Source organism: Coregonus clupeaformis, chromosome 9 (genome assembly GCF_020615455.1).
Source record: "Coregonus clupeaformis isolate EN_2021a chromosome 9, ASM2061545v1, whole genome shotgun sequence".
NCBI lineage: Eukaryota > Metazoa > Chordata > Actinopteri > Salmoniformes > Salmonidae > Coregonus > Coregonus clupeaformis.
In genome coordinates this window covers 19,462,442-19,477,123 of record NC_059200.1, presented here as the reverse complement: position 1 = coordinate 19,477,123, position 14,682 = coordinate 19,462,442, and the positions used below count along the sequence as shown (strand labels likewise).

Sequence of the window (14,682 nt, the reverse complement as noted above, 5' to 3'; positions counted from 1 at the left end):
TCCTTATGGGTCCTGGTCAAAAGTAGTGCACTAAATAGGGAATAGGGTGCCACTTGAGACACTGACCCAGTCAGGTCAATGGAGGGTTGATGACATGTTAACTGGGTCTGTTTAAAGCTCAGAGGTCACCTCTGAGTGACACCTCTTACCCAGCTTACCTGTAGAAGTACCTTTACCTCAGCAACTAGACGTTCAGCTACAGATGGAATTACATCAGATGGTTGGGTTTTACCTGCTAGCTCCTGTCCTGTCACCAACCGGCTGCAGACACTTTGACTCTTCTGTGTTGTCATCTGTCAGTTAAACCTGGGAGTTATAGACAATGAATCGGACATTTCTATGGTCATATATGCTGGTCCAGAGATGGAGTCAAGACCAGAACTCTCTAGACCGAGACCAAGACCACAAGATCAAGACTCCATCTCTGGCGTTGTCCTGTCCACAGATCCCTTTATCTTAAAATGTTCTTCTTCTGTCTTCTCTGTGTGTCTCTACAGAAGTTCCCGGAGCTGAAGTTTAAGTATGTGGAGGAGGATCAGCCTGAAGACTTCTTCATTCCTTACGTGTGGTCCCTGGTCTTTAACTCTGGAGTGGGCCTTCACTGGAGCCCTACAAACATACAACTCTTCAGCATGGACTCTGGCTGAGGGGGTGTTCACGTTGAGGGGGTGTTCACGTTGAGGGGGTGTTCACGCTGAGGGGGTGTTCACGTTGAAGGGGGGGTTGACGCTGAGTGGGGGTTGACGCTGAGGGGGGTTGACACTGAGGGGGGTTTGGCGCTGAGGGGGGGTTGGCTCTGAATAGGGGGGTTGATGCTGAGGGGGGGGTTGACACTGAGGGGGTTGACGCTGAGGGGGGTTGGCTCTGAATAGGGGGTTGATGCTGAGGGGGGGTTGGCGCTGAGGGGGGGTTGACGCTGAATAGGGGGTTGATGCTGAGGGGGGTTGGCTCTGAATAGGGGGTTGATGCTGAGGGGGGTTGGCGCTGAGGGGGGTTGACGCTGAGGGGGGTTGACGCTGAGGGGGGTTGGCTCTGAGTAGGGGGTTGGCTCTGAATAGGGGGTTGATGCTGAGGGGGGTTGGCGCTGACGGGGGGTTGACGCTGAATAGGGGGTTGATGCTGAGGGGGGTTGGCTCTGAATAGGGGGGTTGATTCTGAGGGGGGGGTTGGCGCTGAGGGGGGTTGACGCTGAGTGGGGGTTGGCTCTGCAGGGGTGTTGACGCTGCGGGGGTGTTGACGCTGAGTGGGGGGTTGACGCTGAGTGGGGGGTTGACGCTGAGGGGGGGGGTTGACGCTGAGGGGGTTGGCTCTGCAGGGGTGTTGACGCTGCGGGGGTGTTGACCCTGAGGGGGGGTTGACGCTGAGGAGGGGTTGACGCTGAGGAGGGATTGACACTGGGGTGGGTTGACGCTGCGGGAGGGTTGACAATGAGAGTTGGAGGGGTGTTGATGCTGAGGTGGTGAGGGGGTGTTGACGCTGAGGGGGTGTTCACGTTTGTGTGTGTGTGCGAGTCTGTTTATTTGTGTGTGTGTGTGCGCGCTGCTTTGGAAGTGCCTGTACCCCCACAGACAGATCCCTGGGTTACTATTGCATGTTGGACACCTGTTCTACTTCCCATTCATATCAGAGTCTTCTCTCCTGTGCTTCCACAGCCTGGTTATGTATCTTGGTACACCATTTGATTTGATTTGATTTTGATTGTGAGCTCAGCATCGGTCTGGTTTTAGCAGGTTCAGCTCTACACCTCAACAGCAGCACTGAATATAAGGGATGGTACTCTTGACTGAGACACTACAGTTTTGGTCCTCAGTCGCTCTCTGGTTTTCTCAGGTTTTTCCTCCCCTAAAACTGCCCGCGATTTAATTGGGTTAGCTTAAAAAAACGTTATTTCTTTTTAAAGTGAGGTAGTTATGGTTCAAGGTTGAAAAAAGGTCAGATAATTTAGAACACCTGAGGACAGGACAGTTGATGACAGTTGATGACAGTTGGTGACAGCCTAAAGGTGTCCGTATGATACTTGTCGCTGTAGCCTGATCCCAGATCTGATCACAAACACATTCTGGGACCAGGCTTTTGTCACTGTCCTCACTCCTGTCTTTACCACAGTAATCAGTTACTTTCAGTAGGTTTAAACAGGGGTCCTCATGTTCAATCAGTTCGAATTTTCAGTCAGTTGACCCAATGTCATTTTGTGCACAATCATGTTTTTTTGTTTATTTGCATGTTTTATGTGATTTGTTTTTTTATGAATGTATTTATTTTCATGTGTGGATTTGGATATTTGCCCCCACTAAAACATAAACAACAACAATCAACAGCACCAACATGATAAACATAAATCAAACGTTTTTGGTTTTTTAACTACCTTATTTAGTTGACGTTATGTAGTTGTCTTAATGTCAATATAGGACGACAACAACAGCTGACAGTTTTGCAAATTCAAAGTTGAATTTAGGAAGCATAATTATTATCTATAGAACAATAACTCTAAACTGTATAGGTTGTGTCATGTTTATTTAGTCCCAAATGGCACCCTATTCCCTATATAGTGCACTGGTTTTGACCAGAGACTTATAGGCCCTAGTAGTAGTGCACTGTATAGGGAATAGGGTGCCATTTGAGATGAAAGCCCAATGTTGTACAGATCAGAGAATGCATATATATTCTTTTATAGACAAATATACAAACGCATGTTTGTTGCTTTTCCCAAACGTTCTATCGTATCAATCTGAAGGGAAGATGTTCCTTATGAGTGTCCCAAATGGCACCCTATTCCCTATATAGTGCACTACTAGGGCCTATAGTGCTCTGGTCAAAAGTAGTGAACTATTTATGGAATAGAGTACAATTTGGGACGCTGACAAAGTCACTTTGAAAATGTTCTGTTCTGCGTAAACTAAACTGACAAGTATATTTAGAATATATTTATGTATGCATCAGCATAAACATGACATGCATAATAAAACATGATTGAAAGACAACTGCGTGTGTGTGTGTGGGGGGGGGGGACGGACTGGGCTGGCTGGCTGGCTGGCTGACCCGACCCTATAGGCAGACCTGCTGTCACCTGTAGGATCCATTGTTTTAAATAAACATCACTGTTACACAACTACACAGGAAAAGATGGGGTGCCTCCCAATCATCTCTCCTTTCTGAAGTGTGCACTCATTCACTACTCCACATACATTTAAAACCGTTGGATTGGTGAAGGCATTGACCAGAGGGAGTTTCCATATACCAGTTATTCCCTTTAGGGAGGTGAAGAAGTGCTATTGGGATGCACCCAAAGATTTCCTCTCTCCTTGTATTAGCTAAGTAACAAGAGTCTTCTCTGTAGTGAATTAGTGGGTGAAGTGTTTGAGAAGCGCTCTCTTCGTGAAAGCGTTATATTTTATTTATTTGTGGTTGTTATGACAGTTGTTTTTAGCTGAAAAAGAAGAATGGATTAAACTTAAATCCTGCTGTTTTTGAACAAGTCAGTGATTTCTGGAATGTTCACTCAGGTAACGACAACTACTTATCACCTCCCCTCCACCCATACTCTCTCTATACTTCAAATGAAATAGTTATCTTTATCTCTTGTGTAAACCGACACAAATAAAAATAAACACCTGTTGTGAAATGGATGCAAGATTTTCATTTACTTCTCAGAAGATGATGATGATGGATTGGTACAGATGTAGAGTACATTTGTATCTTTGGTTTCCTCTTGCATTGACAAAATAGTATTTTCTATAAGGAGGTGAGAGTATTTTCTATAAGGAGGTGAAATAGTATTTTCTATAAGGAGATTAAATGGAAGCATGAAACCACTTAGGTTGCTGGAGTTAACAGTACAATGTGATGCTGTTTGTGTCTGTGCTATTGAAGGGAATTTCAAGGATTTTCCCTCTATATTCTATTGATTTTCATGGCAAAAAATACATTTTCCTTTCTCAAGAGCAATAATAATTGAAGTAATTTTTTTATTTGTATTTTATTGCCAGTTTTTAGACAGTTGATGGTCATAACAGGTACTAACAGTGATGTAACATTTCAACTCCATTTCTGGGTTGGTTGCTCCAAAGCCTGTTACTAACGGTAGGTACAGTTGAAGTCGGAAGTTTACATGCACCTTAGCCAAATACATTTAAACTCAGTTTTTAATTTTAATCCTAGTAAAGATTCCCTGTCTTAGGTCAGTTAGGATCACCTCTTTATTTTAAGAATGTGAAATGTCAGAATAATAGTAGAGAGAATTATTTACTTCAGCTTTTATTTCTTTCATCACATTCCCAGTGGGTCAGAAGTTTACATACACTCAATTAGTATTTGGTAGCATTGCCTTTAAATTGTTTAACTTGGGTTAAACTTTTCGGGTAGCATTCCACACGCTTCCCACAATAAGTTGGGTGAATGTTGGCCCATTCCTCCTGACAGAGCTGGTGTAACTGAGTCAGGTTTGTAGGCCTCCTTGCTCGCTTTTTCAGTTCTGCCCACAAATGTTCTATAGGATTGAGGTCAGGGCTTTGTGATGGCCACTCCAATACCTTGACTTTGTTGTCCTTAAGCCATTTTGCCACAACTTTGGAAGTATGCTTGGGGTCATTGTCCATTTGGAAGACCCATTTGCGACCAAGCTTTAACTTCCTGACTGATGTCTTGAGATGTTGCTTCAATATCCACATAATTTCCTTCGTCATGATGCCATCTATTTTGTGAAGTGCACCAGTACCTCCTGCAGCAAAGCACCCCCACAGTATGATGCTGCCACCCCCGTGCTTCACGGTTGGGATGGTGTTCTTCGGCTTGCAAGCACCCCCTTTTTCCTGTAAACATAACGATGGTCATTATGGCCAAACAGTTCTATTTTTGTTTCATCAGACCAGAGGACATTTCTCCAAAAAGTAAAATCTTTGTCCCCATGTGCAGTTGCAAACCGTAGTCTGGCTTTTTTATGGCGGTTTTGGAGCAGTGGCTTCTTCCTTGCTGAGCGGCCTTTCAGGTTATGTCGATATAGGACTAGTTTTACTGTGGATATAGATACTTTTGTACCTGTTTCCTCCAGCATCTTCACAAGGTCCTTTGCTGTTGTTCTGGGATTGATTTGCACTTTTCGCACCAAAGTACGTTAATCTCTAGGAGACAGAACGCGTCTCCTTCCTAAGCGGTATGATGGCTGCATGGTCCCATGGTGTTTGTACTTGCGTACTATTGTTTGTACAGATGAATGTGGCACCTTCAGGCGTTTGGAAATTGCTCCCAAGGATGAACCAGACTTGAAAAGGTCTACAATATTTTTTCTGAGGTCTTGGCTGATTTCTTTTGATTTACCCATGATGTCAAGCAAAGAGGCACTGAGTTTGAAGGTAGGCCTTGAAATACATCCAAAGGTACACCTCCAATTGACTCAAATGATGTCAATTAGCCTATCAGAAGCTTCTAAAGCCATGACATCATTTTCTGGAATTTTCCAAGCTGTTTAAAGGCACAGTCAACTTAGTGTATGTAAACTTCTGACCCACTGGAGTTGTGATAGTGAATTATAAGTTAAATAATCTGTCTGTAAATAATTGTTGGAAAAATTACTTGTGCCATGCACAAAGTAGATGTCCTAACCGACTTGCCAAAACTATAGTTTGTTAACAAGACATTTGTGGAGTGGTTGAAAAACAAGTTTTAATGACTCCAACCTATGTGTATGTGAACTTCCGACTTCAACTGTATATAGTCAATCTCTGGTTGCTTTTTTATAAGATAAAATCACTGCGAGAAATGTTATATTTTCAATGTCCTTTTTTTATGAAAATAATTTCCCTAAAAGTTGTATGAAAAAAAAAAAACACTGCAATATTTTACTCTTCGTAGTAAAGATCCCTCTTTGCAACATCGCAAAAGCAATCAGCCAAGGCATCTTAAAAGGTATAAAAGCTATATGCCCTTCCACATGCTGGTGTGAACAAGACTTCCTGACCACAGAACTAACAACCTGCCTCTCCTTCCCCTCGGGACAGACCTGGCTACAGTTTTACAATCTGACAGTCTGTCACAGTGTTATTCTCAAATGGAATCTTCTCAACTTCAAATCAAGGTGTTGAATACATAGCCTACTGGTTTCCAAAATCCATGCAGTGTTATTTTATCAAATTAGGTAATGGCTATTAAGTACATGTAACCCTAAGCTGGCCTTTCTCTTTGTGTTAAGCCTAAAGAGAGAAATTACTGCTTTTTTTTTTTTTTTACAACACGCTTTAATGTCATATAATGCCATAAAACTGGGGTTCAGAGTTCAATTCTTTATCATAAATCCTTTGGAGCCTTAACATCTCTCTCCTAGCCTCTAGATGAGCCCTTTCTCTCTCGCTCGCGTGCTCCCTCCCTCCTTCCCTCCCTCTCTCCTTCCCTCCCTCCCTCCCTCTCATTCTCTCTCCCTTTTCATTTTCTCAATTCATTTAATTTCAAAGGGCTTTATTGGCATGGGAAACATGTTTACATTGCCAAAGCAAATGTCTGTCATGTCCATCTCCTCTCTTTCCCTCTCTGCCTCTGTAAAATACAATGTTATAATAATGTTATAAAGGTCTTCAACATTAGTACATGTATTATAAGACAGTGTAAAACAGTCTGATTTATGTCTAGAAGGTTAGTCCCTCCCATGACCCCATGCATTCGATCCCCGGGACCACCCATACGTAAAAATGTATGCACACATGACTGTAAGTCGCTTTGGATAAAAGCGTCTGCTAAATGGCATATTATTATTATTATTATGCTGTAAGTCTATGAAGTTTGCTCCACAATGTAAAGGCTGTGTCTGAAATGGCCCTATTCACTATGTAGTGCACCATTTCGGCGCAGATACTGATAAATCAAGATGACCTTTGACTTCCTGTGACCTCATGCAGACAGACATGCTGGGTCTCCAGACTGCTGATCTAGTAGATCACTCATAGTAGATCATTCACAGACCGACAGTTCAAGTGTTGGCTAATGGTAAGGCTACAACTGGCTTTGCAGTGTTGGCTAATGGACAAGGCTAGGACTAGCTTTGCAGTGTTGGCTAATGGACAAGGCTAGGACTATCTTTGCAGTGTTGGCTAATGGACAAGGCTAGGACTTGCTTTGCAGTGTTGGCTAATGGACAAGGCTAGGACTTGCTTTGCAGTGTTGGCTAATGGACAAGGCTAGGACTGGCTTTGCAGTGTTGGCTAATGGACAAGGCTAGGACTAGCTTTTCCCATTTAGGTCAGCTTTACAGATGACCTCTCTCTGTCTCTCTCGAGCTCTCTTTCAGATGAGTGATGGTCAATACATTTTAACATGTAAATTCATTTACTGTAATGTTCTATACATGCAAATATTTTTTAGTTTTTTTAATGATATATTGAACTGGGTATATAGCACATTTAACTATACACATAATCTCACAGCAAGTCTTGTGATGTGTGGAATTCCCCTGTGCTTATTATGCATGCAATTCTGCCTTTAAAATAAAAGTGTATTAACTGTGATATGGTTGGTTAGATGATGTTGATGTATGCGATTTCCATTGCATTCCTTCTGTAGTGCTTATGTAATCTAATATAGAAGACTTCTTTAAGCAAATCTGGCAGTCGAGTGTGCAAGAACATGCAACATTGCTGTGGTGGAAAAAGTACCCAATTGTCATACTTGAGTAAAAGTAAAGATACCTTAATAGAAAATGACTGAAGTAAAAGTGAAAGTCACACAGTAAAAATCTACTTGAGTAAAAATCTAAAAGTATTTGGTTTTAAATATACTTCAGTATCAAAAGTAAATGTAATTGCTAAAGTATACTTAAGTATCAAAAGTAAAAGTATAAATCATTTAAAGTTCCTTATATTAAGCAAACCAGATGGCCCCATTTTCTATATTTGTTATTTTTTTATGGATAGCCAGGGGCACACTCCAACACTGACTCCAACACTTATTTACAAACAAGGTATGTGATTAGTGAGGCTTCCAGATCAGAGGCAGTAGGGATGACCAGAGATGTTGTCTTGATAAGTGTGTGAATTGGACAATTTTTCTGTCCTGCTAAGCATTCAAAATGTAACAAGTAGGCTACATTTGGGTGTCAGGGAAAGTGTATGGAGTAAAAAGTACATTATTTTCTTTAGGAATGTAGTGAAGTAAAAGTTGTCCAAAATATAAAAAGTAAAGTACAGATACCCCCCAAAAAAACGACTTTAGTACTTTAAAGTATTCTTACTTAGGTACTTTACACCAATGCAACTTTGTAGCCTAGGCCTACCCTTGGTTTCCACTTGGGAATGCGGTATCTATGGAAGGTCTTTCTTTATTCTCCTTTGCTTGCAGTTTGGCTCTATCTGCTCTGAGATCAAATGATTAAACATCTCCTTTTTATAATTAAACTTTAAAGTTCGCCTAATTTATTATCACTCTTATCTGTGCAGTTGCTTGGTATAAGCATAGGTCGCCATTCATGTAGAATAAAATATTCATCACATTCTGTGCATGATTTTTCCTGTGGAATAATTTTGTTTAATTGCTTCTGCATGAAACCAGTCCAGTGTGTCAATAAATTACTTTACTAAAGGTTATCTAGACTTTTCATGGCTGAAATACATTAGTATCATGTATTTCCACTTACAACACTGTGCTGTTCACTTCCAATGCAATATTTATCTGCTTGATATTATGGATTATTGACAGTTAAAATATGTTAATGGTTATCTTTTGTATTTCAAACTGGGTTTTGTTATAAGGAAAATTAGAATATTTGCATATGTATGAATAGAAGGCAGAGAAGGCATAACATTATATTAATTAGGAGATTGGATAGGCCTATCTACATAATTTTGTTTTATCAATTCAAAATGAAAAACGACTTGATAAAATACTTCCTGCATGTAGTCAGGGGGAATCCCATTTTTTCATTACACACAGAGATAGCTTTAGCTTCCTATAAACTTGTTATGTTGTGAACAGTGGTTGGTTGCGGTGTAAATTACTTCCAGACTACATAAAAAATGTTTGCGGGCTGCTGCCGGCCGGGTTGGTTGAGCTCGAGCCCTCCTTCGGCGCCAGTGGGGAATCCGGTGGAACAATGAGACTGAGCCATTGACTGTCGGCGGCGCCTCCCATCGCGAACACAACACACACATCCCATCATCATTACCGTCATCCATCCCACTGCCTTTCCTGACTGGCACCCACATTAACATAGGACTGCTGCCTGCAGCCTCCCCTCCCCTACTGACCGCCTATAGGACACAATCAGGCTACAGCGGCCGGCATTCTTCAGTTCACTCACAGAGTCAATCAAACCTGTCTGTCTGGCGGCCACCAAGTCAGTTTAAAGGGCCAGATGTTATCATTCCTTTTGCTTGAGGTTTGTAACTTTGAGGAGGGGACTCAGGGGAGGTTGCCTACTAGTCTGTAGACTGAGGGGGGGACTCAGGGGAGGTTGCCTACTAGTCTGTAGACTGAGGGGGGACTCAGGGGAGGTTGCCTACTAGTCTGTAGACTGAGGAGGGGACTCAGGGGAGGTTGCCTACTAGTCTGTAGACTGAGGGGGGGACTCAGGGGAGGTTGCCTACTAGTCTGTAGACTGAGGGGGGACTCAGGGGAGGTTGCCTACTAGTCTGTAGACTGAGGGGGGACTCAGGGGAGGTTGCCTACTAGTCTGTAGACTGAGGAGGGGACTCAGGGGAGGTTGCCTACTAGTCTGTAGACTGAGGGGGGGGACTCAGGGGAGGTTGCCTACTAGTCTGTAGACTGAGGGGGGGACTCAGGGGAGGTTGCCTACTAGTCTGTAGACTGAGGGGGGGACTCAGGGGAGGTTGCCTACTAGTCTGTAGACTGAGGGGGGGACTCAGGGGAGGTTGCCTACTAGTCTTCTCTACTCCCTACACCTTAAAAAGCCCATTCCTCAAAGCATTTTCTTTAAATGAATGACATTAAATTATTTTGGTGAATTTGTATTAGGCCTATTTATTTTACCTCTAAACAAAATGCGTTAATTAAGATAACTTTAATCAGATGGGATGGAGCCATGTTATCAGGCAAAAATGTATCAGTGTTTCAAAAATGGCAGGAAAAGTTTAACATTTTCCCATGTAGCACCATAATAGACACGGTAGGTCCGTAACCCCCATAGTTAATGGACAATGAAACCTCTCAACCGGCGCTCCTGTCCATATGTGATCCTCTGTAGCTCAGCTGGTAGAGCACGGCGCTTGTAACGCCATGGTAGTGGGTTCGATCCCCGGGACCACCCATACACAAAAAAAATGTATGCACGCATGACTGTAAGTCGCTTTGGATAAAAGCGTCAGCTAAATGGCATATTATTATTATTGTTATTATTATATTATTATATTATTATATGATTAGCCCATGTTAATGGAGACTTGGAAGTAGGCTACGCAGACAGACTGAGAGGAGGCTACAGTGTCACTGATCTACTGTACTGTTTGGCACCAGTCACCAGTCTCTGAAGTAAACAGGGTCGACATCGACAACATAGAGATCCTATTAAATGACCTGATTCTATGGTCGGCAACTCAACTGTTGGGAATTATCAGAGCAAAAAGTGTTGTACAACATCAGTAAACGTGTCCATGATGAGTAATGTGTAGCCTAATAAACCATGTTTATTAAACACGCAGGCAACCTACATCAGAATCAGACCCTGTATTGGCTAAGTACAGTTACACACACCGAGAATTTGACTTGGCGATATGGTGCTGCTTGCAATAGACAACTTATAGAGACCGAAACAGACAGAGGAATTTACACAAGGTAACATACTGTCCATGACATACATCAGTGGGTTTCACGGGGTAATAACGTTCTTTGACCAGAGGGAGGCAATAGTTCGTTGAGCACATTCATGGGAAAAAGGTTCAGAGATGCAACTAGGTTTTCAACATCAAAGGGAAACATTATATGAATAGCCTCATAATAATAATAATAACAATAATAGTAAATATAATAATGTGGGTGTAATTATGTTGTTATTATAATATCAACACTGTTATTATAATTAGGCATTGTTTTATTGTTATTATTATCAGTGATGTTATTGTTATTATTATTATCAGTAATGTTATTATTATTAGCCTACTATTATGAACAACGTAAATCATAGTTATTCGTAACTAGGCCTAGTTCATTAATGTGATCATATGGCGCAAAACAAAAGGTAAAACAAATGTTTTGTCAAATATTACCCTGAGAGAGCGAGCAAGAGAGAGTGTTTCATTTACACAGCAAAAAAGCCATTCTAGCTCCATGTTTTTATATCCCACACAATCTTTTTTCCTTTGTAACTTTTGGAAAATGTAACTTTCCTACCCAAACGATGTCTCTGTATGTAGCCTAAGCTACTTGATCTGTTGTTTGCGCAACACAATCCTTTTTTTTTTTAAGCGACAGGGTGTCTAGACACCCACGTGACGGGGCGCGCCAATGCGCACTGGAGACACAGAGCTCAGAGAGTTAGAAAGAAAGAGAGAGAGAGCAAGAGAAGGCAAGGGCACTTAAACTATTCGCGTCATTCGCTGACGTTTTCTGAAGATCTCATCAGTTCTTTGTCGCCACTCAAATCGCTTTATTCCTCAGACTACGGAAACTTCATTCAATAAGTGGCTGGATTAATTTATAAAGGGATATTTCGACATATAATTCTGGTAAAACGGACCGTAGCCGAGGGCTCTGTGCAACTGCTCTACTAAGGCAGATTTCTGTCTGGCACTAAAGCGGCTCCAGTTTTGGATTTGCTACCTAGTTTTGGATCTGTTTAGGGGATCCTTTCGTCCTCTCGTAACGTCTAAATCTATATTGAAGATCACATCATGTGCAGACAGACATGATATTTAGAAGATAAGGGATAAAACGTAGACAACAGCCTTTGTTAAAGCCTTTTTGCAGTCGGATCAAGGATTGTGTGGATATTTTTTTTTTTTCTCTAAAGAAAACGGGACAGCTTCGTTTTTTTCCTCATGAATATATAGCCTAATTCTAGGATTTAACTAGGCTATTTACTGCCTCCAAATTCCACAGAAAACCAACTCATAACCATAAGCGTAAAATATAATATGTTACAATGTTTATCTTTCTACATAGGCTACTGAAGGAACGGAACGAATGTAGCATTTAATGTTCACTGTAGTACAACGTTTTAACATTTTCTCTATGCTGCTATATTATATATGTGTTCTATATGCTCAACATTCTTACATTGACAAAGGTTTATATTTCGATATAGCTACATATTAGTCGGACCATTATAGGTTTATAATTCCGTTAAGGTGATGGTTCATTTATCCTTACAGGGAAGGTTACTATCACGACAGGAGCCTTGATTTTTTGTTGTTGCGGGTTTTTATTTTATTTATTTTTATTTTTTATTATTAAAGACTGGCGTATGCTACAGATTTTATTTGCTTCTCAAACTCCCAGTTTCTCCATAATATTATCTCAGGCTGCTTGTCGTTGCCTGTACACGGATCCCGGAATCTTCATGATTTGCGTACATCATGCTCGTTTTTTAGCCGGGAAACCCTATTTTCGTCCCGCATGTTTAGGACCAAACGAACGGGGCTCGTCCGGCGACTCTGGAGGAGCCGTGCGCCCGTCGAGGGCGACGGGGAGGCGGATACACGAACGCATGGATCCGGGGGTTGCTGTATGGGTAAATCGACGAAGGTTGCTGGAAAAACTAGCACCGGAACGGAGGCTGAATTGAAAGCCTTGATCAACTCGATACTGAAACAAATAAAAGAGAAACAATTAGAGGGGCTCTTGCAAGCGGTCGAGTCAAAGGGGGGTGCGCGGAGCCCCTGCCTGCTCCTACCCAGCAAAGTGGACACCAAACTGGATCAGCAGTCTTATTCCCTACCCTTGCTGCTCTACAAAGTGTTTCGGTGGCCGGACCTCATGGATTGCTCGGAATTAAAAAGGCTATCTTGCTGTGAATCCTATGGGGAAATTAACCCAGAACTCGTTTGCTGCAATCCGCACCACATGAGTAGGCTTTGTGAACTCGGTAAGTTATTTATTGTTCACCCAAAAATTATAACGTGACAAAATATTTCAAAATCTGTTATTGCAAATCATAGACCAGACCTAGACTATAATTGTTACACTATTTAATATTGTGTGTGGGTAAATTGATTGGCATGTAACTTTGCCAGACACAATTACCGGTTGTGTCTATTGCAACACTATAGGTCAGACTTGGTTGGTGTGACGTTTTAGCAGCACAACTATTAGCATAATCACTATTTCCTTATTAAGGTTAGATGTGTTATTCTTCTAACTGGGAAATGGGAAATGATCCAACATTTACTTTGAATGGCCTCTCACAAATCATTCCGAACAAAGATCAAAGCAGTTGTAATTATGTCATAGCCGTATTATTATAGTAAGCGGTAGGCCTATTTTATATTATTGGTTATTATTTATTTATAGATTTGTTTGCTTTTATAAAAATGGAAAAGCTTAGCTTAGAAATAATTAAAATAGGCCTAGGCCTAGATGTTCTTATTCTATGATATTAAATGAAAGGCCTACACATGTTAAATGTATTTTCCTCAGTTCGCCCATTGTCTAATAAAAAAGCCAACGTGTTTTTTTTTTAGTTGAAAGTACATTTATTTGATTGAACTTGATCATCTTTTCATGTAAGGCTACTTGTAATAACAAAGAAGATACACAATGTTCAACTATATTTTAAATGTCCTATCCTTGACCTCCATGTATCTTGTTGTATTTGACAGTCAGTCTGGACCAAGTTAGTTTGCTTGCAGCCAGGCAGCGATTCCGATTGGAGTGTCCTGTTCTGTTCTGTCGTGAGCAAAGAGGCCCGTATCTCCCACAGCCTGAGTCGGAGCCTAGTCAGATAACCGCCTAGAGCCAGGCGCCAGGCGCCCCTTGTTTATCTCTTCGCCAGATATCAAGGCAATCGCCGCATGGCTGCCTCGCTGCCTGCCCTGCCTCCAACCCCCACTGATAATACAAACAGTTTTCCAAAAAGAATGCCAACTGTTATCATAAGTTTCATCTTCCCCCGGACGCTTTTTCTCATGCTCTGTTGTGCGCTGTTTTTTCTCTCTCTCTCTTCTGTCTATTTCTTTATTTATTTTCATTTCAGAGTCCCCCCCTCCTCCTTATTCCCGATATCCAATGGACTTTCTTAAACCACCCGGTGAGTTTTATTATTACTTTTTAAAAAGTAGTTTTTCTCTTGAATTTACATATGTTGAGGTTTTTGGTGTTTGTATTTTTTTCAGCATATGATTTTCCACAGTCATACACATAAAATCCATACAAGTTAAAATATATATATATTTTTATAGTTATTTACCATTTGTGAAAAATATAACTGTATATTATAAAATTTATAACAACGTTATTACAACAAAGTTTTTATCAACGTTATTACAACAACATTACACTTTTGCCTGGTAATTTGTAAACGCTTCTGTGAGGATACGGAAATGTTCTGTTTGATTTATGGCGCTAGTTGGGCTGAGAGAGGGCTGTCTGCCCACCAGAGCCATGCCACCCTTTAATAGAATGGCAGGTAACCAAGGCCAGGGCCCATTCCAGGCTGGCACCAGCTCTCTAGTGGTTGTCTGGGCCCATTCCAGGCTGGCACCAGCTCTCTAGTGGTTGTCTGGGCCCATTCCAGGCTGGCACCAGCTCTCTAGT

General features: G+C 41.6%; 3 protein-coding genes across 5 annotated transcripts in view; 2 read left to right on the top strand and 1 right to left on the bottom strand.

Moving 5' to 3' along the window:
• LOC121573427 (dymeclin) overlaps positions 1 to 710 on the top strand; it is a 138,004-nt gene extending 137,294 nt beyond the window's left edge. For both annotated transcript variants that reach the window (XM_041885399.1, XM_041885398.1), the window contains exon 17: positions 498 to 710. In XM_041885399.1, the coding sequence (XP_041741333.1) occupies positions 498 to 647 (150 nt within the window). In that variant the 3' untranslated portion in view covers positions 648 to 710. The remainder of the gene's footprint in view (positions 1 to 497) is intronic.
• LOC121574516 (early nodulin-75-like) lies at positions 690 to 1,593 on the bottom strand. Its single transcript, XM_041887125.2, has 2 exons — positions 1,586 to 1,593; positions 690 to 1,410 (listed from the first exon to the last, which is right to left on the bottom strand). The coding sequence occupies exons 1-2, from the start codon at positions 1,591 to 1,593 to the stop codon at positions 690 to 692; spliced, it is 729 nt and encodes a 242-aa protein (XP_041743059.2).
• Positions 1,594 to 11,475: 9,882 nt separating this feature from the next.
• The window catches only part of LOC121573426 (mothers against decapentaplegic homolog 7-like), a 46,861-nt gene continuing 43,654 nt past the window's right edge, over positions 11,476 to 14,682 (top strand). For both annotated transcript variants that reach the window (XM_041885397.1, XM_041885396.1), the window contains exons 1-2: positions 11,476 to 13,015; positions 14,123 to 14,176. In XM_041885397.1, the coding sequence (XP_041741331.1) occupies positions 12,547 to 13,015; positions 14,123 to 14,176 (523 nt within the window). In that variant the 5' untranslated portion in view covers positions 11,476 to 12,546. The remainder of the gene's footprint in view (positions 13,016 to 14,122; positions 14,177 to 14,682) is intronic.